Genomic DNA, 25,329 nt, shown 5'->3' on the forward strand with positions numbered 1-25,329 from the left:
TGCCTTAAATATTGTCAGTGCCTCCGGATTTAGGTTTATTGGACTATTTTAATAACCCACCAATCTCTTTATCTGAAAGCTTCATATAACCCCTTTCCTAGTTCATAAATCCTTATTGATTTTAATTTTGCACCAAAAAGGGAGTGGACTTTAGTAGTTCAATGTGTATTTATCCAAAAAAGCAATGCAAAGTGGTGGTAGAAATTATCAAGGTATAATCCTGTAAGAAGGACAAAACCTTTAAATATTGTCAATATTTAGTAAGATATATGGTCAATATAAATTCCAACTGTATTCATAACCCACACCTTCATTCTCTCAATAGCATTTTGCAAATTGACAAGTTATTCAGTTATCCAATTTTGGAGAAGCATAATTTAAATTTTAATTACTAAAACTACCAAAATGTGATAATTGAGATTCCCCAAAAAACCCAATTGCATAAAATTCAGGCTCGTATGGTTGGAAGGTTAGTAAAATTTCCAGGCCAAAACTGCACAGCTAATTGGCTGGGAGTTCCAGCTGGGATGTGATCTATTCCAGTACCATCTGTGGTTTGGCACCATCTGCTGACCTAGTCAGTTTTTACCTCCTGGTCCCTAGATGTGCTGTGTCTGGCTGGGCAGGAATTCCAGAAATTCTAGGCAATTGGTGTTCTTTTAGTCTCACATATCCAGAATTATTGGGCCTGAATAGAAGAATGGGTTCAGGGACCCACCCTCAGTCTCCCCAGGTTTGGACACAGGCCACTGGCCCTTTCTATACCAAAACAATTTTTTTAAACATGATATGAAAAGAATCAGTTCAAATGCTATTTTTCAAAAATTAATTTTAACTTTGGATTTTCCCTTTTGCTTTCTCTTCTTTGGGGGATGCTTGGACCTAATGAATTGGTCTCAGGAGCTTCCTCCACAGACAGTTCCCGGTCTCCACCTGCTGTGGCCTCTACCTTCTTATCAGAAACTCCATCTTTCTTCACTGCATCAAGCATCTTCTCTCTGACTGATCAAAGTACCACCGACATGATGTCCATTGACCAGACAGCACTAATCCCACGGCTAACCATCCCCACTGATGATTATACTGCCATCAGTCAGTTGGCTCTGGAAATTTCACATTCGCCGACATCTTCAGAAGACAGCAGCCAAGATACAGCCAGAGGCTTAGATGGGCTGGATCTCGTTAACGCTCCCTTCTCAGAGGTACCAGGATTCAGTGGGTATGTTTCCACCCCAGATGGCTTCTTGGAAAGCACGACTCCTGACCCAGCTTTGCGGTACATCACCACCAGCTCTGTGACCATGGCTCCCAGGGGCCGAGAACTTGTGGTGTTCTTCAGTCTGCGTGTGGCCAACATGCCCTTCTCCAGTGACCTGTTCAACAAGAGCTCACTCGAGTACCAGGCTCTGGAGCAACGGTTCACGCAGCTGGTGAGTGGACATACAACTCTGTGTGTCTCCTTTCTTTTTGTGCTGTTATTTTATGATAGAATCACTGGCTGTCTTGAGCAATGCAAGTTGGAAGAGACAAACAAGCCTGTATGTTAGCTGTTGCCGACGGCATTCAGCTAGTGTGGTGAGATGGATTCAGATCCAACAGGCAGGTGAGTTCTGTGCTGGATGCATGAGGCAGACCCTGCTGCCCAGCCTTATGGGAGCAATCATTTTTAAGACTTTTTCATTATAGTTCCTACTAATGTAGGTTTCCCAGGAATAATACATAGGAACTCAAGTACTGAAACTGGAGTTTAAAAACAACATGAGCAGATTTTTCCAGGGTTATAATGGCACATGCTGTTTTCCAGCCATCTGCTGAAAGGGTTCAAGGCTAGAAAGGTCCACCGCAGATGAGGGTGAGAGGTTCACGGGGAAGAACCCTTTGTTTTAGTTCCCCTTAAGTTCTCGTAAAACTGAAAAACAGCTAAGTGGCTTACCGTCACTGACCCCAAATAAAGAGAGTGAGAAGTTAATCATGATGGCGTATAACTCTGACTATAAAACACCCTCCAAACTCACATGTTTATTTTGTTTCTATGTGCACAAAAAGAAATAAACAATGAGAAATGCTGGACTATGTAACCCCTCTAAACAGTCACGGCCAGTTAAAGTCAAGTACACAGTGCGTTATCTCAAAGATTAAAGAGTTTTGAAAATAACAGCAAATAATATCCGTAAGCTTCATGTAAGTTAAATCACTGTGCAAGTGAAAAAGCACATAAAAATCAATTCTTCATGTGAACTTTAAAGGAAGACTTAGCTATAGAGGAAGACTTTGTGCTGTCTCCTCCCTCCCCCAAGTGAGGTGAGTGAAAATTGGGACAATCAAGGCACAGTCCCAGGGCACTGAGCCCAGCTGCATTAATTAGGGTACGTGCTAGACTGCCGTAATGAGGAGACTGAGAATATAGTAAATTAAATAGTATTCTGGTTTATTTCTCTTTCACTTTTGGGACAGCTCTGCTCTCCAAGGTCATTCAGGGACTCACATTTCCCTCCATCTTATAATTCTGCCAAGCCCAAGGGTGTTTGCCCACTCACACGGCCAAAGCTGGGCCCCTGGCACATCCCTGTTTTCATCTGGGAGAAGGGGAAGAGAGGAAGCCCCGGGCAAGCAATTTCCTAAGCAAGTGGTGCCAAGATGCCCACATCTCTTCCATTGGTGGGAACCAGTCACATGGCCACACCTTGCTGCACAGGAGGCTGGGAAGTGTGGTCTTTAGCTGGGTAGCCTCTTTCCCATGAGGAAGATGGGAGTGGATTTGGGAGAAGGGAGTGGCTAGTTGTCTGCACACTCAGTGAGGACAGGGAATTCCCACCGAAGGCCAAAGCAATGTTAAAGATGCAAAGAATGAGCCCAAAGTAGGTAGGAGAAAACAGGAGAGAATAGATAGAAAAAATGAGTTATGTACTTTTTATAAACCTGCATTTTATTTTCACAATAACCTTAGTGGAGAAGCTAACTCGAGGGGCTACCAATGTGTGGGTCTGGGTCAGTCAAAATTCTGGTGGGGTGCGGACAGGGACGAAAGAAAAGCAGGTCTAGGCCAAGCCTGGCAGGTCGTAACCTGCACCTGTGTCTTCTCGGTTTGTGGGTGTTGGTTTGGGAAGGAGGGGGCTCACTTTCAGGACTGGGAACAGACATCACTGAGTTTCAGACATTTCTGAAAAGTGATCTCAAGGATGGGGCTTATAAGAAGCAGGTGCAGGAATGTGAAGCACAATTCCTAGGGGTGCAATTTTGAGATTATTAAATTATAGCTTAGAAAAGGTCCTTAGGGAACCACCTTTTCTTCTCCCTCATAATTCAGGTAAGAACATTGAGGAATGACACAGTAGCTAAGTGGCTTGAAGGTCACACAGCTAGCTAGCTCCAGGACGGACCCCTGGTCTCCTGACAGCCAAGTTCTCTGCCCTTCTCACTGTACTGCTTTTGTGTTAGTGTGAAACATCCCTGAACAGACAGACAAGCTGATTTTTTTTTTTATTGAGTTATAGTCATTTTACAATGTTGTGTCAAATTCAGACAAGCTGATTTTTTAAGCTTTGGTTTATTTCAATAGTTCATTTCAAATTGGTTGCTTCCAAGTGGATGTCCCACATACCAGGCATAGGTCAGTCTCCTCCTGGGTTCAGTTTGGAACATGTGTTTATTTATTCAGGTTTTTTTTTTTTTTTAATAACCAAGCCTGGCATCCCTGCTTGGCTGATAGTGTTGACCTGGACTTTTTAAAATCGTCTTTCTCACAGTTCATCATGAAGAAAATCACTGCCCATCCATTTCAATACACAGAAAGGTGGAAATATGACACATAATTGCTGCAAACAGGTCATTAAATAGTGGTGTTCTGGTCTCCTGCTAAATCCAAACACCAGTACAGCAAAGGAACTGAAATGGACACCTCAGATAATGCAGTATGATTATCAGTGAGTTAGCAGCAGCTGAGCACCGAACACCGATGAGGGTAAACTGTCTTTCATTGTTGCAGCTGGTTCCATATCTACGATCCAATCTCACCGGCTTTAAGCAGCTTGAAATACTTAACTTCAGAAATGGGAGTGTGATCGTGAACAGTAAGATGAGATTTGCTAAGTCGGTGCCCTACAACCTCACCAAGGCAGTGCGAGGGGTCTTGGAGGATTTCCGCTCTGCCGCAGCCCAACAGCTTGATCTGGAAATAGATCGCTACTCTCTCGACGTCGAACCAGGTAAAAGACTCCAACCCAGAAAACTGTGTGAGTGTTTGGGGGTTTTTGTTTGTATAAGCACGCATTTCAAATTTTGAGGCCACAAATGTCAACCTAAAATCGCACGTGACGAAGTAACATTTTGGAAGCTATGAAACACCTTAGGAGAAAGGAAGGGTCCTAATGTTGCTGGGGATGAGGCTCTCGTCACATTGCAGGAAGAATTCAGAGACAAGGCACAAAGGTTAAGAAAGTGAAGTGGGGATTTATTAAGGGATGGAGAGCACACTCTCAAGGGGAGAGTGGGCAGGCTCAGGTGAGCAGCTGCCCTGAGTTCCTTTGGCAGGTTGGTTACATAGAGTGTAAAAATGAATGGGCAGAATATTCACTGGGGAGGGAAAGGTCTGGGGTCATATTCCCTGATTTTCATCTCAACTCCACCTTCCTGAAGGGAGGAGGGATTCTTGTCCATATTTAGTTTGGATGGGAAGTGTCACGGTGTTGGTGCATGATGGGTACTTCTAATCTGCAAGGCTGATCTTATTGAAATGAGAACATAATGAGCAAAAGGTCACATTCAGACTGGAGATTCCTGCCTGTTCCCACCTTTCGCAAAGGGAGGAGGGATTTTTGTTCTTATTTATTCTGGATCAGAAGTGTCATGACATTGGTACTTCTGTTATCAGAGAATAGGTTCTTGCCTCTCGCAGGAAAGAATTCAAGAGGGAGGCATGGTAAAGCGGAAGCGAGTTTATTAGAGAGTCGCACTCCATAGAGTGCGGTCTGTCTCACTCAGATGGGGAAACAGCTTAGTCATACACACTCCAAAGACAGAGTGCAGGCTGTCTCAGAAGGCAAGGGAGAGACAGTGGCCACAAGGTGCAGAGCTGTTAAGTTTTATGGGCTCAGTAATTTCATATGCTAATGAGTACGAGGATTATTCCAACTACTTTTGGGAAGGGGCAGGGATTTTCAGGAATCAGGCCCCCTGCCCACTTTTTGACCTTTTAAGGTCAGCCCAGGAACTGTCATGGCGCCTGTGGGTGAGGCTCAAGGTCCCCTGGAAGTCGAATCTCCTGCCATCTTGGTTCTAACCAGTCTGTTCTGTCCTCAGTTGCTGTGTAATTCCTGCAGTGGTTGTGCCCTGCCCTCCTGTTTCACTCCTAATCTGCAAGGCTAATTTTATTGAAATGAGGACATAATGTGAAAAAAGTTACATTCAGACACTGGAGATTCCTGCTTTTTCCCACCTTTGTCAGTCTCCAGGCCACTTGTCACCCCAAAATGTGTCACCTCTTATCAGCCCAGGGGTTTCTGCTTTTCTTTCTCTGCCCAGAGACCCCTGGTGTTTACATGATGTTTAGTTTCCTGCATTTGGCTGGTGCCCCTCCTTTCTGCCCAATTCCTGCCATTTGGCCTATGTCCCCATTTTTCTGATCATATCTAGCTATCTGCCTGCTCTAACAGTTCCACCATTAGCTTCAAAATTCTATTTTCTAACCAAATAAAGGGAGTTTTTTTTTTTTTTAATTCCCTGGAGTGCAAGGGGGCAAGTCTCCAAATCTACTGGCAAAGCAACTTTCGAGTCAGGTTCAGACAAAGCTTCCTAATTGGCTATGAATTAGTGAAGTGGATCTTTAACATCCTGCCTGGCTTTCTGTGGACTAACAAGGCCGAGGGAAAGGCCTTGGGCAAAATGTGAACAAAAAGGCTCAGCTGGGAGACATTTATCTTTGACAGAGCAAAACTTTGAGCAACTTTAAGAAAATTGCCTCCTACCTTAGTAAACAGGATTATTAAAAAGACAGACAGCCCAAAGGCACTGAGCCTGGGAGCGCTTGCCTTTGAACAAGGGCAGCTAAGCAAGCCCTCTGGACCCCCTAAGAAATCAAAGACCTCCGAAGTGCTAGTAAGACACTGCCTCTTCCCCTGAAACTACCAGGGGGGGCCCTGCCAGTTAAAATCAGGAGACCAAAGTTTTTAGTCAATTGAAAATGAAAACAGGAACTTAGCAAAGGAGAACTTAGAAAGAGAGGTGGGAGCCCGAAGCATCCCTTCCACCCTCCCCTGGGGAGCTGACAGGCCACTTGGAGACCCATCCAACAACAGGAGCCACGTCCGTAAGGAGCCAAGTCGAGGTGGAGAGGGGAAACCCGGGTGGGTGCCTTTTGGAAAGAGGGCAGGAAGCTGGTAGTCTATTTGCCAAGGATGCGTAAGGCGACCCTGGTGATGCTGGAAGGAAGCACACCATGAAACAATGACCTTGGAGGGTCACAGTCCTGAATGTGAATCCTGTGCACTATGCAGCAGCGCTCAGTCTCCACAGCTGGGAAGTGGAGATGGTACCAATTTCGAGGATTCATCAAAAGAATGTTTACAACACTTAGCATGCCATTCGACACGTTGCAGTTGACTGATTAACTGTTAGCAGTTAATACTGTAACAGGGTCATTATTAACCTGACTAATAATTTGTGCCCTTGTTACCAGAGAATAGGTTCTTGTCTCATGGGAGAAAGAATTCAGGACGAGACACAGAGGTCAAGAAAGAAAAGTGAGGATTTATTAGATACACATTCTGCAGAGAGAACTTGGTCTGTCTTAGCATGGAAAGCGGCCCCAAGGTGCGGGGGTGGCTAGTTTTTATGGGCTGGATAATTTCATATGCTAACAAGTGGGAGGACTATTCCAGTGATTTCAGAGAAGGATGGGGGATTTCCAGGAATTGGGTCCCGCCTACTTTTTGGCCCTTTATGGTCAGCCTAGGACTTTTGTGGGGCCTGTGGGTGTGCCATTTAGCATGCTAATGTATTACAATGACTCTAAAATGTGGCTCAAGCTCTGTTGCAAGTTGAATCTTCCACCATCTTGGGCCAAGTTGGTCCTAACCAATTTATGGCGTATCCTCAACGGCTATGTCGTTCTTTTAATGGTTGTGCCCTGCCCTCTTCCCTCCTGTCTCACCCTGAGGAAGATACCAGTGGGAACGATGAAAAGTACCATGACAAGGTATTTGTGCATAGGCTGGACTGAAATTATTTTCACTAATTTCTCATGACCTGTTTGACTAGGTAGCTTTTCCTCTAAGAAGCCAATAGCAATAGAAGTGAGCTGGTGCTCGCATGGGTTTCAGTCCTTACTGGAGCCAAATTTATACTGAGCTATCCAAGAAATGCTTTCAGGCTGCCTAGTGTCCTGTGGGTCACATTGAAGCCTGGGGCCCAAACAGTAGAGAGAGGATGTGGGGGTAGAGATCAGTGTAGAGGGTTCTAACGCCCCAGCCAGTCTCAGGCAGTCAGAGGCCTATGGTAGATGGTGGTGTGAGGGTTGAGCTGCTGCAGCTACCAGAGACAACCAGCGCCATGAAAGAAACCATTTAGTGACACTTGTTAAATATGCCAGGGAAGGCTTTATTCCAGCAGCCCATCTCGATGGGTGTAGGGACCACTGCAGTGGAGTCTCACAGTAGAAGAGAGACTGGAATCAACTCTGAGCCCAGCATGCACAACTGGGAATTTACAGCCAAGGAGCAGAGTGGATCCGTGGATGGAAAATTAATAAGATGGAACATCAAGGGTGCCAGGGGATTGTGGCTACACTGACCCAAAAGGATTCTTGCAGAGGGCAGGTCAGCACGATCAGACACCACCTATGAGAGAGCAGAGAATGAGGAATCTAATGATCAGATATGGAGGATGGAGGATCCTAGTCAAACCAGCTTAGCAGGATTCATGCCAAAACCAGACAATGAAGAGACAAACGCAGAAGCCCAAGAGTCAAGGCCAAGTTGAAAATTTCAGGAGAACCTGGGCAGAGTCTAGTCAAGGAGGGAATCTCTGTCAGCACCAGAGCTGAAGACACAGGACACCCGCCACCAAAGTGTCGGTGGCGGCACACAAGCAACTATTGGAGGGTGGTGACTGCAGAAGAGAGAGAGGTGGCCCCAAGGGAGAGAGATAGTCAGGGACCCACTTAATTGCAGACTCACAACGCCCCACCATTCTCAGCCTCTCCTGTTCACAGCCTGTTCCAATCCAGGAGGAGACAGCCCTAAACCCAAAACACTCACAACCATTGCTTCCAACAGAGTTCATTAATTTCTTACTTCTATGAATCTGCATGTCTTGTAAAACTTCTTGAAATTGAAATGTAAAATGCTGATCTTTAAAAAAAAAAATCCTATATAGTCACAGTGAAGTGTTTCTAGCATTAGTTCTCCTGTACAATTTTAGTTGGAGGAAGTATGTACAAAATTAATATTTTGATTATAGAAGAAATGAGTGTCTAGATTTTAAAAACAAATTAAGGGAAACTATGTAGGTGATTTTTCAATAGTTGTCTTATTTTTTTAATCTAGGCTATGACAGCTATTTTACTTCTAGTTTTTCAGCATGATTGACTGATCCAGATTTTCTCCTCCTGGTGGTGTATTTGAGTGTAAGCTGTCATGGTGATCAACAGGCGAGCTGATTAAAATGCCCTCCTAGTACAACCAACCAGTGCAAGCAGTCGATCGTGCTGCCTCTCAGGTCCCTGGACCCCAAGTGAAGATAATTACTTCAGCCTCCTTGAGAACAAGGACTCAAATTCCAATTTACATGGCCCCTGGCTCTCTAGCTGGCATGGTCTTTTCTAGTGTCTAAGGCTTGGCTGATCCTTGGCAGTGCCCATCCCCCAGCTCATAGTAAGAGAGGTCACAGTATCATTAAAAATCCCAGATAATACTAGAAGGTCACTTTAGCCAAAAATGACTGAGAACAGAGGTAATTCTTCAACCTCCCATCCAGAGCAAGTTGCAGGTCTATGCCCTGGAGATGCTACTGAGAATCTACTGTAAACAGTTCGTGGTGGTGGTTCTTGAGAATGGTGGAGAATTGAAATAAAACCCTAAGTTTCTCTCCGTCCATGCCCCTTTTAGCCAGAAAGAACACCCATTAATAACTTCTTCGATTCCACAACCATGTACTAAGCTCCAACCACGTGCATGGTACCATGATGAGCCTTCTGTTATCACTGAATAATTACCCTCACTCTAACCCTGCCCTTAAGCAGTAAGTCATAAGCAAAATATTTGGGGCCAATATTTAAATAACAATTAAACAATAATCATGAACTTAAATGTAGATTTTTTTTAAAGTCCTTTTAATCACTGAATAGCCCAGCTAAAGCTGCTGCTACCTTTGCTCCAGCAGAACACAGAATGGGAGATTGATATTTGAGCTGGAGGGACATTCGTGATCATCTGGTTTAAATACCCCTTTTTGTAGAAAGGAGAGATGAGACCCAAAGGTGCTAACCCACGTTCCCAAGGCCACACACAATTGCAGGGAACCGGCTCTTCTCACCCAGGGTGCTTTCCTGGAGGTTCAGCCTCCGCAGGTGCAGCCAAGCCCAGAGTGTTGTTCTCAGGATTTGAGAGAAAAAGCCCGATGGGCCTGGGTGGAAGGTGAGGTCCCTGCTTTATGTCTCAGATGAACTCCCCAGAAGGGGGCCATGTTTATTAAAATTACTAAGCACTCAGCACCAAGCACTGAATTAAAGGGATTTTCAAGCCTTAAGAAGGGAGCAGTCAAACTACCAATGCTGCATTAGGATTTCCTGGGCTCTAGACACTTTCCCTTCAAGAATATTGATTTTAAACTTTAATACTAATTAATAGAAATATTTAAAATTCTATTTTATGGTTGCCTTGGTATAGAAACAAATATAATCCAGGTTGGATTATATTCATTTTTTTCTTCTGATCTGAACAAATTTAAAACATGTTCGTGAACCCCTAAAAGTATTGTGGGCTAGGCTGTGCGCCCCGTGCCCTGCACATTACCACTGATTGGGATGTGTGGTTCGTCATTCCCTGATGCCCCAGGGAAAGAAATGAGCCCCTCTCCCTCCCCACCAAAAAAACCCGGACTGCGAAGCCTCGGTTATAGCCGGGGAGAGGAGGGCGGCCCCCCAGGCTCCCCCTCTTCCGCCGGCGGCAGGAGCGTGCGCGTGGCCCCGGTACCCCGGACCGACTCGTGGTACATCTGCTCGCTCCTCTCAGATGTGAGGCTCGGTCACGCCGGGCGCCGGGGCGCCGCGGGTCCGCCTGCCTTGGAACTCGGGGGCCCTGGCTCTGCTTTTTTGAAAAGGGGAAAAGATGATCCAGGAGTCTGCAGCACAATACCCCGGCCGGCCAGGCCCGATCCGCCGCAGTAACCACGGAGTCGTAATGGCCCTACCAGCGGTCCCCTGGAGCTGCTTCTGCCACCGTGCCAGTTCCTAGCAGACCTCGCTTCCCTCTACCGATGCGCACTGCGCGGTAGTTCTGAAGTAGACTGAAATCCTTTCGGGCTCCTAAAATTTCCTGCTCTGAATCTCCTCCTACTTCTTTTGCTGTTGAGCGCCATCTAGCGATTACTAGGTTTCATCGCATTGAAATTAAAAAACTTCCACGGAAAAGGCGTTAACAGGCCCTCAGCCCTAGCCAGCCCAAAAGAAGCCTGAGTTTCATCTACACGGAGCTGAAATCCTGCCCTAGGGGGAGGCCCCTATCAAAGGAAATGCCTTCCTTCCTATTCGACACGTGAGTGCTGTCCAAGAGAAGAGGGTGATGAAGTAAAGAATTTCCAAAAACAGAGCAGAAAGGCAATCAGTGCACAGCCCCAAGGACGTGGGGCAAATGACGGGACGATCTGGGGGAGGTGGGCGCGTGCAGTGAACTGGAGTTGGTGACATGCCGGCCTGAGACCCTCAGAAGGCTGGTGGGAAGGGAGAGTCATTTCAGGCTGAGAAGCAGGAGTGCACTTGGGACTAGAAACAGAGGGTTTGAAAAAGACAGTCTTGGCCCATCAGGGACCTGTGAAATTTATAAACTGCTTGATGACCAGGACCATAACCTTCTTAACTTTAACTTTAAAGTGCCTCCAAGTGTTCCCTGCAGGCAGGAGATAGTCGTTTAAATGCCTTTTGATCACATAATGGAGGGCTGAGAGACATTCTTCCTCAGTCAGCCAGTTGGAAATGCTTTTCAAGACCTTTGAAATGAATACAAAAGGCAGTATATAACCAAATCCAAGGGAGAAACTGATACATAAAATGTGCTTACACTGGAAATCTCTAAATGATACAAATATTTCCAGTTCGACAGGGCAGTTCGCTTACTTCAAGACATGTTAGTTCGCTTACTTCAAGACATGTTCATTGCTGTCACATTTGAACAACAGAAACAAATGTGGAGCCACGTCTCCACATTTCCTTGTACTTTCTACGAGGAAATAATTTGCCTCGTGAAGTCGTGGTGGGGACAACAGTTTTGAGCTTCCATTTGGTTAGCAGAGCCTAACTTTAAAGGGAGGCATTCCTGGACGTCTGATTCGTAAACCAATGACAGTGGAGATGCTGGCGTGGTCCCTCCCCTCTCCCCCTCCCCCACCTCATCGCCTGTTAGTCCCTCAGAGCCCTGGGGTGGGGGGGTCCTGGAAACCCCATATTTGAAACCACTAGAATAATATCGAAAGCCGAACGTGGTAATCAGACATGAGGATGTTAATCTCGGGTCATACTTACTACTTAAAATGCGCTTCACTTTCCTCACCTAGGAAGATGAAGTTAGCGATATCTACTTTAGAAGGTGGTTGTGAATATTAATAAAGACACATGTTTTAAGTGCCCAGCACTGTCCCGAGCAAACAAGGACCCTCAATATATGTGAGCTCCCAGTTTATACAAATAATCGTCATTGCATTCCCGGTGAAGTTGGAGGTTCAGGATCGTGATCCCTGGGGCCGCATCAGGGACAAGGCCCGAAATGAAATATCAGTGCTCCTCCCATGGCCAGAATCCACACGGGAAGCCAAGGATTAGGTGCCAGAGTGGCTTTCCCACCAACTGCAAACTGGCAGCTACTGACACAGTTCAACTCACCGAGCGCCTTGGGCTGCCTCTGCAGAGAGACTGTCAAATTTGCTCTGCAGAAGAGCTCTCCACGAGGATAAGTCATTTCGCCAGCAAGCAATTATGGTGAGCCCAGGGCATGCCCCAAGTCATACTAGGTGTTTGTTGGCCCAGGCTCAGGGAGAAACCTCTCTATGGTGCCCACCGCACAAAAACAATCTATTTATAGGGGATTTAAAAATAGAAACATATTTTTAACAGGAAACGTGTGTGATTATCACACATTTCCTATGACTCTTCAGAGGGGCAGAATCCATGCTCTCCGTGGGTCTTGACCAAGTTAAACATATTTCTCCACTTCCGAGAGAGGGCGGGAGGCTCCAATGACCCGCCCCTGGACTCTGCTTTCAGGACCTGGGTGTAAAGTTGTTGACAGCTGTTACTGAGTTATTCTCTAAACAGTGACAAGGATCCCTTTGCGGGGCCAGCTTTAGGTGGGGAAAGACAGTTCACATCATCCAGGCGTGGCTGTCCAAAAGGACCCTTCTTGAGGGCTGCTGAGAAATACAGCTTAATGTAAAAACTTAGCATGTCTGCGGTGCTGGGAGACCCACAAATGTTTTCAAGGACCTGCTTTTGCCCTCAGCTTAGGCTGGACTCACTAACCCCACCCCCCACCTCCGGCTCGCACTTCTTCCACCACAAGGAGGCGCTAGATCAGGACAGTGAACATGAAGGTCAATTCTTGTCCCACAAGCTGCCCCCACCCGCCAGTACACAGAACTTTTGTGGTCAGTAAACCTAGCAAAGCAGCTGACCATGTCCTCCACGTGAAGATTCACAATCAACATCAGCTTATTAGGGTCTCTAAGAGGTTTAAAAGTAAAAAAGAGAAAGGTGTGCGGATGGAGAGAGAGAGAAGGAACACACAAGAAAGAACTGTTACATTTATTTCAATCAGCATTTAAAAAAAAAAAAAAAACTCATGTAGCCACCAAACTTCTTTTTAGTATAAAATATTAAATCCTGCTGAATTCGAGTTTGGCAAATATTCTCAATTGGGAAATACTAGAAGAGAAGATCACTGAAGCCATCCTGATTCTGAAACTTCTAAGATCTATTTAAATATTTTCTAAAGCACAAGTCTGCTCATGCCCCTCCCCTGCTCCGAAATCCTCCATGGCTCCCACCTGCCTGTAAAGTCCAGATTCCTTAGCGAGGTATTCAAGGCCCACCAGTTTGGACCAAACTCACCCTTCCTGTCTTAGTTTCCTTCCCTCCTGTTCACGAGTCTCTGCTCTTATAATCCATTTTACAAAGAATTTGAGACAGTCCTACAGAAGTAAGAAAAGAGTTAAGAGAACAACTGATGACCAAAAGAGAACAGTAGTCTATTTGAGTTTTCCAAAGGAAAGAACCTCTAACATTAGGGCCTTAAGGATCAGCAAAAGACTGTGAGAAATGCATCTTTTAAGTCAGGAAATCATCCTCAGTTTTGGAAACTGTCCATAAAAATGGCTGACTACTACTTTATAAGATATCCCGATCTTAAATATGTAAGTTTACCAATTCACCTCTACAAAACATGCTTGCTGTAAAGAAAAATCTAACAAACAAAAAATTTTTTAATTCTCTAATGCAGTGGTTATCAAAATGTGACACCCCCTGCCCCAGGTCAGATTCATCAACTTCACCTGCATTAGAGAATTAATTTTGTTCGTTTGTTTGTTTGTTAGTGCCTTAGAAATACAAACTCTCTGTCCTTATCCCAAACCTCCTGCATCAGAAACTCTGCAGGTGGGGCCCAGGAGTCGGTGTTTCAACAAGGCTTCTGGATGATTCTGATGCGCACCAGTTTGCCCATCGTTGCATTTGGAGTTAAATATGTTATCACCTGTGTCTATAAACTCATTTATCGAAGATACAGAAACGCGTGGTTCTGTTTTCACTCCACTCTCACTCCTGTACAACTCACTCCAAAACCGGGTGATGGCAAATCTATTTGGTCTCTTTGATCTTTTGACCTCTGCTGGTTCCGCTGCTCAGGGGTCCATGTAGCAATAAAATCCGCCCCGTTTCTTGCAGCCGATCGAGCAGATCCCTGCAAGTTCCTGGCCTGCGGCGAATCCTTCCTGTGTGTGAGGAACGAGTGGACCGGGGAAGCCGAGTGTCGCTGCCGAGCGGGGGACCCGCGCCCCTGCGCCCCTGGAGAGGACTGCGAGGACGTCCTGGGGAAGGGGGCGCCCTGCAGGTGGGTCCAGCATCCCGACACGCAGATCCAAGAATCTGGTACTCAGGCCTCTGAGACTCCTAGCATTAGAATGAATTCGTCTGGTCTTTTAAACCCAGGGTTCTCAAACTTCAGTGAGCACCGGAATCTCCCGGAGAACTTGCAGGAGCTCTCGTGGCTGAGCCCTGCTGGGCTGTTTCTGATTCAGTAGGTCTGAGAGGGGCCCAGATACAGCTGCTGCTGCTGGTCCACGGACCACACTTTGAGAACCACTGGTCCTAAGTCTTTCTGCAGTGTTTTATTAAGACCAATAAGGGAAGAAAAAAGAGCTTGGATCAGCTTTAAGACAGAACACTATGTGGTCTACTACCTTAACTGATTGTGTGTGTGTATGTGTGTTTGTGCACACGTGTGTAATGTTTGTTTTTTCACTGTTTGCAAACACATTAGCTTTCATCATAAGTAAGCTGAAAAATCAGAAAATTATGAGAAAGGAGATCAAAATCATGTGCGATTCACAACATTGATGTTATCTTTTGGTGTATGTCTTTATATAGAATTTTCCAAAGCAAAATGGAATCAGATTGGCTTCTTACTTTAGAGTCAGCTCTTTTACATAGGACATTCCCCCATGTCATTAAATATTCTCTGTAGCATCATTTTTAATGATTACATGGCAATCCATTTTATAGATGTGTTATGGTATGTTGAGGCAATCCTTCACTTCTGACAGAAAGGTTAAGAGAAGCTCTTTAGAAGGAGAGAAAGAAGGTGAGATATAACTGGGCTTCTATTCATGAACCAGTCTTTAGGCGTAGGTGGCCTTACGAACAAGCAGGGAATCCAAAGGGACCCAGGTCTTCCCCAAGTCCTGTGACACCCAGATGAGCTCTGCCCAGGGAGACCACTTCCCTCTGCAGACTTCTCCCAAGCATGTCCCACCTTCCCCAGTCCTGAGCTTCCAATCACACACACCTGAACATTTCCTCAGCCTTGATCACCTCAGACCCATCTCTTTCTTAGATCTTGCTTTTGTCACTGTCCTCCTACTCATTCTAGTGGTCACTGTCCCTAATTTCCCACTAGGGGGACTCATGGCCAGCTGCTTCCACAATCAACAAGAAACAAGAGAAATTCAGCCTTTTTCTTGATGAAACATACCCTGTTCCATTAAAGTATTAACATTTTAAAGACCATTGTCCAGTAGTGGTTAAGAAGCGATGTTCTGGAGTCAGACAAATTGTGATTAAAATTTTGGTTTAGCAATATACTAATCCAGTGACTTTGGACAAATTTCTTAACTTCTCTAAACCTCCATTTTTTCATTGGACAATGAGACTAATAAAACCACCCTGTTGGGTCACTGCAAGGGGTATGTGAAATCATATTCATAAAACATCTTTACAAAGAGTGGTAGAGCACAGAGTATATATATTCAGGTAAGTGAGGATTAAGATGATGCTGTCAATTTCTCCGAATTAATCCAAACTAAAATCCCCAGAGGATTCTTTTTGGAATTTGACATTCTGGTTCTGAAGCTCCCCTGGAAATAAAAATGTACAAGAGAAAATCTTGGAATACAATGACGGAGAAGCTGCTCTGTAAGACAGAAACACATAAAGTAATACGTAAAGCATGAGGATGGACACATACAGCAAATCAATAGAACATACATAAGCCCCAAAGCCTTCTATATTAGGGAATTTATTTTAACAAGCATTTCGAATCAGTAGAGAAATTGTCTGTAATGGTTGGAGTACAGCTTGTCTTCCATTTAGAAAAACTAAAATAAAATTAGCTTCTTACCACACATAAACCAATGCTCAAACATAAAATCAAAACTATGAAAATATGAGAAAAAAATTTTATACTTCTATAAATTGGGCTAAAAAAGGCTTCCCTAATAAGACATCAATCCAAGAAGACATTAAGAAGAGGACGTCCATAGGGGGAAAGGCACCATAAATAAAATTTAACAGATAAACAACAAGGTGGGAGAGAAATATTTATGACCTAAATTGTAGACAAAGGATGAATATCCATTCTATGAGAGCTCCTACATATCAATAAAAAGCAAACATACTAATATTAAAATGATCAAAGATGTACCCCCGAAACTAACATTGTAAATCAACTACACTTCAATAAAAAAGTAAACATTTTTAAAATGAGCAAAGAATACAAAGGCACAATTTATAGAAAAAATCCAAATGACGTATGAAACATAGGAAAAGATGTTCAATCTCACTTACTCACGCAGCACATCAGAAGAACCCTGGACTTTGATGTTGGCCACGCCACAACAGCGCCAATGTCAATATGTCCTGAGAGTCCACGTGGGCCCCACCTGCCCTGCAGTGTGACTCCAGGGCAGGGCAGGGCAGGGGTGGCAGAGGCCAGGGCCAGTGATCGGCTGTGAGGGACAAAGGGGACTTGTACTCAGGCTGCGTCTGAGCAGAGCAAGGGACACAATGGTTGGCACTTGTTCGGGCATCAGAGACACCTGGGACCTCTGTCTGTGGCTGACAGGAGCCGAGAGCCCGCACGGGGGTCCCCTTGTGCAGCACACACCCCTTTGGGGGAAGAGTCCTAGTGCTGGGGGAGGGGAAACACACTTACCAGGAGCAGAGCCAGCTTGGGCTCCACCCTCAGGGCTTCTGTTCCAACAACTTGGGATCAGGTCCCCTCCCCAACATGGGGCAGCAGTGGCCACGGAGCAGAGGGAAGTCCTGCCGCACACCTGGCTCCAGCTCTAGCCGCGCCGTCTCCAGCCCCCACCCCCAACTCCCTGGGTGGTAACTGTCAGCACATCTCAGGAAAGACATGATGCAGCCACGTCAAATCCAGCTCTCCCACCAAAGGCACATGCAGTCTGCACAGGGGCACTCCCACAGAAGAACACCCCTTCCGGACCGCAGTAGGCAAGCGTTTCACCTACATTCACAGAGGCAGAAAAGGTCAAGTAAAGGGAAAGGCTTAACTGAAAGAGCAGGAGAAAGCCCTGAGAGCACACACGCTGAAACAGAAGTAAGCAGCTTGCCGGATAAAGAACTCAACACTTTGGTAATAGAAGTGTTAAGTGAGTCAGAGAAAAGAATAAATGAATGCAGTGAGAGTTTTAACAAGGAACTGGAAAATATAAAAAAGACAATCAAAAATGAAGAATTCAATAACTAAAATTAAAAAAAAAAAACACTCTGGAAGGAATGACTAGAAGATTTAGTGATACAGAAGAACATGTAAATGATGTGGAAGGTAGAATAATGAAAAGTACCCAGCCAGAACAGCAAAAAGAAAAGCAATTTTAAAAAATGAAAACAGTTTAAGAGACCTCTTAAATAACATTAAGCATATCAACATTCACATTATAAGGGTCCCAGAAGGGGGGGGGGGGCATTAAAAATGCATTTGAGGAAATTATGGCTGAAAACTTCCCAAACCTGAAAAAGGAAACAGATATCCACATACAGGAAGCACAGAGGGTCCTAAACAAGATGAACCCAAAGAGCCCCACACCAAGATATCATAATTAAAATGGCTAAAGTTAAAAATAAAGAATTCTAAAGGCAGCAAGAGAAAAACAAGGGGTCATATAAAAGGGAACCCCCATAAGGCTATCAGCTGATTTCTCTGAAGAAACTTGTCAGTGTCATGATGTATTCACGTGGCTAAAAGGGAAAACTTGTAATCTAGGATACTCTACCCAGAAAGATTATTATTTAGAATTGAAAAAGAGATAAAGAACTTCTCAGACAAGCAAAAACTCAAGAGTTCAACACTAAATCTACCCTACAAAAAAAAAAAAAAAAGAATCAAAGGATCATAGTGATTACTATGAATAATTATATGCCAATAAAATGGACAACCTAGAAGAAATAGACAAATTCTTAGAAATGTATAATCAATCTTCCAAGACTGAAATAGGAAGATATAGAAAATATACACAGACCAGTTACCAGTAATGATATTGAATCCATAATTTTAAAAAACCCTAGCAAACAAAAGCCCAGGATTAGACAGCTTCACAGGTGAATTCTCGCAAACATTTAGAGAAGAGTTAACACCTATCCTTCTCAAACTATTCCAAAAAATTGCAGAAGAAGGAACACTTCCAAACTCATTCTGTGAGGTCAGTATCACACTGATACCAACATCAGACAAAGATTTCACACACACACACACAAAATTAGTGGCCAATATTACTGATGAACATAGATGGAAAAAATCTTCACCAAAATATTAGCAAACTGACTGCAACAATATATTAAAAGGATCATACACCATGATCAAGTGGGATTTATCCCAGGGATACAAGGATGTTTCAATACCAGCAAATTAATCAATGTAATACCCCACACTTACAAATTAAAGAGTGAAAATCATATGATTGTCTTAATAAATGTGGAAAAAACTTTTGGCAGAATTCAACATCCACTTGTAATAAAAACTCTCAACAAAGTGGGTGGAGAGGGAACACACTTCAGCATAATAAAGAACATAAATGGCAAGCCCACAGCTGTCGCACTCAGTGGTGAAGAGCTGAAAGCATTTCTTCTAAGATCAGGACTCAGACAGGGGTGCCCACTTCCACCACCTTTATTCAACATAGTACTGGAAGTCCTAGCCACAGCATTCAGACAAGAAAAATAAACAGAAGGAATCCAAACTGGAAAGGAAGAAGTAAAACTGTCACTGTTTGCAGATGACATATTATACATAGAAAATCTTAAAGATACCACCAAAAATCTACTAATCTCATCAATCAATTCAGTAAAATTTCAGGATACAAAATTAATATCCAAATCTGTTGCATTTCTATACACTGACAAGGAACTATCAGAAAGAGAAATTAAGAAAAAAAAATCCCATTTACAATTGCATCAAAAAAAAAAAAAAAAAGAAAGAAAAGAAAAACCTCCTAGGCTAAATCTAACTAAGTCAGTAAGAGACCTTTATTGGGAAAACTATAAGACACTGATGAAAGAACTTGAAGACAACACAAACAGATGGAAAGCTATCCCGTGTTCATGGATTGGAAGGATTAATATTGTTAAAATGACCATAGAACCGAAGGCAATCTACAGATTCAGTGCAATCCCTATCAAAATACCAATGACATTTTTCACAGAAGTAGAATAAATAATTCTAAAATTTGACTGGAAACACAAAAGATCCCGAATAGCCAAAACAATCTTGAGGGAAAAAAATGAAGTTGGAGGTATCACACTCTTCGATTTCAAACTATGCTACAAAGCCAAAATAATCAAAATAGTATGGTATTGGCATGAAAACAGACACACAGATCAATGGAACAGAACAAGAGAGCCCAGAAATGTACCCACACTTATATGGGAAATTAATCTCCGACAATGAGGTAAGAATATACAATAGGGAAAATATAGCCTCTTCAGTAAATGGTGTTGGGAAAAATGGACAGCTACATGCAAGAGTCAAACTGGACTACTCTCTCACACCATATAAAAAAATTAATTTAAAATAGATTAAATACTTAAATGTAAGACCTGAAACCATGGAAGTTCTAGAAGAAAATATAGACAGATACAGACAGTACACTCTTTGACACTGGTGCTAGTAATTTTTTTTTTAATTTATCTCCTTAAGCAAGAGAAACAAAAGAAAAAATAAATAGAAAAAATAGGACTACATCAAATTAAAAGTCTTTTGCACAATGAATGAAACTACCAACAAAACAAGAAGGCCACCTACTGAATGGGAAAAGATAGTTGCAAATGATATCCTCAGTCAGGGGTTAATATCCAAAATATATAAAGAACTCCTACAATTCAACATCAAAAAAACAGAGACAAATCTACTGAAAAACGGGCAGAGGATCTGAATGGACATTTTTGCAAAGAAGACATACAGATGGTCAATAGGCAAGTGAGAGGATGCGCAGCATCACTAATCATCAGAGAAAAGCAAATCAAAACCACAATGAGCTCGCACCTCACACCTGTCAGAATGGCCATCATCAAAAAGATGACAAATAGCAAGTATTGGCAGGATGTGGAGAAAAGAGAATCATTGTGCACTGTTGTTGGGAATGAAAATCGATGCAACTACCATGGAAAACAGTGCGAGATTCATCAAAAAATTAAAAATAAAGCCACCATTGATCTCACAATCTCACTCCTGGGTATTTATCTGAAAAGAAATGAAAACACTAATTTGAAAAGATACATGTACCTCTATGTTCATTGTGGCATTATTCACAATAGCCAAGATACAGAAGCAACCTAAGTGTCGACTGATAGATTTGTGGATAAAGAAGATGTGGTCTATACAGATACGATGGAATACTACTCAGACATAAAAAGAATGAAATCTTGCCATTTGCAGCAACATGGATGGACTTGGGGGGCATTATTCTAAATGAAATAATTCAGACAGGAAAGACAAATACTTTATGAGTTTGCTTATATGTGGAATCAAAAAAAAAAAAATGAACAAACATAACAAAATAGAAACAGAGTCATAGATACAGAGAACAAACAGGTGGTTATCAAGAGGGAAGGGCCGTGTGGGGAGGAATGAAATAGGTGAGAGAGATTAAGAGGTACAAACTTCCAGTTGCAAAACAGATGAGTCATGGGTATGAAATGCACAGCATGGGGAATATAGTCAATATCTATGTACTATCTTTGAGTGGTGACATACCAGAGCTAGACTTATTGTGGTGATCATTTTGAAATGTATAGAAATATTGCATCTCTATGCTGTGCAACAGGAAAAACAAACACTCATAGAAAAAGTGATCAGATTTGTGGTTACCAGAGGCAGGGGCAGGGGAGAGGGAACTGGACGAAGGCAGTCAGCAAGTACAAACTTCCAGTTATAAGATAAGCTAAGTACCAGGGATGTAATGTACAACATGATAAATACAATGAACACTGCTGTATGTTATCTATGGAAGTTATTAAGAGAGTAAATCTTATGAGTTCTCATCACAAGGAAAATGGTTTTTCCTATTTCTTTAATTTTGCATCTGTGTAAGATGATGGATGCTCACTGAACTTATTGTGGTCATCATTTCATGATGTGTGTAAGTCAAATCATTGTGTGTAGACCTTAAATTTATACAGTGCTTTATGTCAATTAAATCTCAATAAAACTGGAAGGAAAAAAAAAGATTAGAGGCTTTAAAGTTAGTCCCAAGTTCAAATCTGAGCTTTTCCCCAAACTACTTGTGACCTTAAGCTACGTTTCCCCCTTTAAGCCTCACATTCTCATCTATATAAAGGGGATAATGCGAATAAATTCACGTGTTTAGGTAAGGAGTAAAGTAGATGCTTCTCGGTGTCAATTGCTCAGCTACTGGCATTATTGGAGCTGTCTGAGAGTAACCAACAGAGGGCAGCCCTGCAAGGGAAAACTGAGATTCCATACCTGGTACTTAAAACTAAACTCAGAAGCAAATCAGTTGAGTTATGTGTTGTAACTTTGATAGCAGCATTCACTAAAGAATTCTAAGCTTGGTTGCATTTTCGTTATTCCACCTGAAGGTGGAGAAAGAGATGGGAAAAAAACACTGAGGGCATGTGCCCTTCTGAGAAGGTGTGGCCATCGACACCCAGGGAGCATTTTCAACTACTTCAGTTCGTCATCCTACTGCCAAATCATTGTCTGTCGTTCTCTGTTTTCACCTGTATTTTTCCTTCTCTCCTTTTCCTCCATTGAATAGTTATGAACATACTCCATATATTTTTCATTTCCCTCAATTTTAGATGTTCTTTATGTAGAATCAGTTGTAGGAGGAATTTACCTGGCAAAATTCTCCCTAGAAGAAACAAAATTGTCATTTTCAAAGGTCTCCTTTTTGGCTTAATGAGTTTGACTTTTATTAATCACAATTACCACTATAAATACACAGAAAATGCAAATCCAAATCTAACTGAGTAAATTATTCACGATCTTTCCTCTTCAGAGCTAAAAATTTTCACTTTGTCCTTTAATATAGTAGTCCTAATATGTTCTCTGTGTTATTATTCATGATAATGAAAATTGTTTTTAAATATTGAGGCCAGAGTAAGTAAATGATGGTATAAAGTGGCATTTATCAGGAGGTTTTAATAATATGGAAGTACTTGTTTTACCTGCAGCAAGATCACAGCTTACTTACGGGCTACACCTCAAATGGGGTGGGGGTGGGGAAGTCCATTTTTTCCCCTCTGGAAGCTATTCTTAACTCCCTTTTGAGCTCTTTCTCCACTGGAGAGTGGAGGGGTGGGAAGAAATAAGAGAGGGAGAGGTTGGAGTTTCATATATTCTAACCCAGTTTTTAAAACGTCGTCTGATCAATAGTTTAAGCAATCACTTTAGGCAACTGAGTTCCCGTGGAATATAGTCAGGCTCAAAAATCCTCTCCCACACTCCTCTCTTCTCCAAGGTGGTCTCTGGATGTATGGCGGAGTCGGGGTGAGGGGGACTCTCTTGTCTCACAAGGTCCTTTGAAAAGTTTCTATTCCGGTAGTCCCCTCCCCTGTGATCTCTTAGTCTTGCCCCTGGTATCTGCCTGACTGCTGGTATTCTCATTGCCTCCAATCTGCCCAACCAGGGCAAGTAGGAACCAAAAATGCAACCTTAGGTGGTGGTAGGAAGAGGAACAAGGAACTTGTTACTCAACCTTGTAAAACCAGACCTCTCTCCTCAGTCTCCCGCCTTCCCATCAAGCACCAGGACTGGGACAGGATCTCCCTCCTTCCTATAAGGACGCCCTCCTTCCCCCTTTCCCGGATACTATAATGGGCAGAATGTTGAGAGAAAGAAAACAGTTTACTGGTAAGGGAACATATATCAGAAAATATCTCACAAATATTATATCCATTTTATAATGTAAAGAGGGAAAAAGCAAGGTGCAAAATGTGTTTACACTATCATCAGAAATTATATAGTATGTGTACAGAAAAGTCTAGAGCTATATACATCATTTTTTTATTTTTTATTTTTTTTAGTTTTTTTTAACATTTTTTATTGATTTATAATCATTTTACAATGTTGTGTCAAATTCCAGTGTTCAGCACAATTTTTCAGTTATTCACGGACATATACACACTCGTCACATTTTTTTCTCTGTGAGTTATCATAACATTTTGTGTATATTTCCCTGTGCTATACAGTGTAGTCTATTCTACAATTTTGAAATCCCAGTCTATCCCTTCCCACTCTCCACCCCCCTGGTAACCACAAGTCTGTATTCTCTGTCTGTGAGTCTATTTCTGTCCTTTATTTACGCTTTGTTTTTGTTTGTTTGTTTTTGTTTTTGTTTTTTAGATTCCACATATGAGCGATCTCATATGGTATTTTTCTTTGTCTTTCTGGCTTACTTCACTTAGAATGACATTCTCCAGGAGCATCCATGTTGCTGCAAATGGCATTATGTTGTCGGTTTTTATGGCTGAGTAGTATTCCATTGTATAAATATACCACATCTTCTTTATCCAGTCACCTGTTGTTGGACATTTAGGCTGTTTCCATGTTTTGGCTATTGTAAATAGTGCTGCTATGAACATTGGGGTGCAGGTGTCATCCTGAAGTAGATTTCCTTCTGGATACAAGCCCAGGAGTGGGATTCCTGGGTCATATGGTAAGTCTATTCCTAGTCTTTTGAGGAATCTCCACACTGTTTTCCATAGTGGCTGCACCAAACTGCATTCCCACCAGCAGTGTAGGAGGGTTCCCCTTTCTCCACAGCCTCTCCAGCATTTGTCATTTGTAGATTTTTGAATGACGGCCATTCTGACTGGTGTGAGGTGATACATCATTTTTAAAATGATTTTATTTTTTGTTTTATTTGTTTGTTTAATGGAGGTACTGGGGATTGTACCTCGTGCATGCTAAGCACACACTCTACCACTGAGCTCACCCTCGCCCCTCAAAATTTTAAATAAACCTTATTTTTAAATTGTATGAACAAAATGTTATTACAGAGTTGCTTTTCAGCAACCACAACTCGGAATTTGACTTTATCTCCACTCTTGCAGGATACACTTATCACTCATCTTTCCCATGAGCTTTGTTCAGTCGTTCTGAAACAGTAAGCCAACTGGAAGGCAAAACTCAGGGAGGGGTGCAGAAAGCAGTTTTCCTCCAACTCCAGTAGAAGGCACCTGCAAAAATATGCTACTTTCACTTATAATAATTTTTAAACTAAAATCACAGGAAGTGGTAGTTGCTGTTAATGTTAATAAGCCCAGGGAATAAGATATCTTGTTTTGCTTTCTTTTGTAGGTCACCAGATCAATCTCAAAGTCAAGCATATGAACCTACTGTTAAAAATGTCCAGTATCAGCAAAATAACAAGGTAAATTCATATTTTTATATGTCAGTTTTAATTACTGAATTTGAATTTTGAAGGAAATTTCTGGGCCTGACTTACTTCAAATAGAGGTAAGTAAAAGCGCTTTTCCTTTATTTGCCAAGCTTTTAAATTTAGTATTTTAAGAGGGAAAAGGGCATTTCCTGGTGCAAAAAGGACAGACAGAGGCTGGCATTAACTGATATGTGTAGACAAAACAGTAAAATAACAGAAATAATCCAAATATTGTTTATAGTATATTTTACACCATAGAATATATAATATATATTATATAACATATATAATAATAGTATAATATTCTTAAACTTTTCTTATATAAATATACGTTCAATTTATCAAATGCATTTCAACAAGGTTGAAATTTTCATAATAATGATTTATATTCCTGGAACTGAGTAACTATATATATATATATATAATACTTGTAAAATAGCTTTTTATTTCAAATTATCAGCTAAAGCAAATATATCTAGAACATGATTGTGAACAATGAGTAACTTCAAAAATTCCTAAAACTTCATCCTCAGATAAACATTCCTTCCAGTGTCCTAAATGTCTCTTTTGAAATACTCATCTGCTCAATCAACTTATTTGACTAAAATAATTTTATTTTACAAAGGGAAATAACTTTTCTAATAATCAGGTTAAATACAGCTTACACAGAGCTTTTTAAATAACTTTTGGGAAAATACGTTGAATAATTTT

General features: G+C 42.3%; 1 protein-coding gene and 1 long non-coding RNA gene across 4 annotated transcripts in view; one reads left to right on the forward strand and one right to left on the reverse strand.

Moving 5' to 3' along the window:
* The window catches only part of LOC141578382 (uncharacterized), a 43,234-nt gene extending 25,592 nt beyond the window's left edge, over window positions 1–17,642 (reverse strand). For all 3 annotated transcript variants that reach the window (XR_012508755.1, XR_012508756.1, XR_012508754.1), the window contains exons 1-2: window positions 16,908–17,642; window positions 16,541–16,701 (exon numbers count right to left, since the gene is read on the reverse strand). This is a non-coding gene — a long non-coding RNA (uncharacterized LOC141578382). The remainder of the gene's footprint in view (window positions 1–16,540; window positions 16,702–16,907) is intronic.
* IMPG1 (interphotoreceptor matrix proteoglycan 1) overlaps window positions 1–25,329 on the forward strand; it is a 101,384-nt gene that overhangs the window by 74,270 nt on the left and 1,785 nt on the right. Inside the window, exons 13-16 of the mRNA XM_010972875.3 lie at window positions 916–1,430; window positions 3,986–4,205; window positions 14,144–14,309; window positions 24,537–24,609. Coding sequence (XP_010971177.3) covers window positions 916–1,430; window positions 3,986–4,205; window positions 14,144–14,309; window positions 24,537–24,609 — 974 coding nt within the window. The remainder of the gene's footprint in view (window positions 1–915; window positions 1,431–3,985; window positions 4,206–14,143; window positions 14,310–24,536; window positions 24,610–25,329) is intronic.

This window comes from Camelus bactrianus, chromosome 8 (genome assembly GCF_048773025.1).
Source record: "Camelus bactrianus isolate YW-2024 breed Bactrian camel chromosome 8, ASM4877302v1, whole genome shotgun sequence".
In the NCBI taxonomy this organism is placed as follows: Eukaryota; Metazoa; Chordata; class Mammalia; order Artiodactyla; family Camelidae; genus Camelus; species Camelus bactrianus.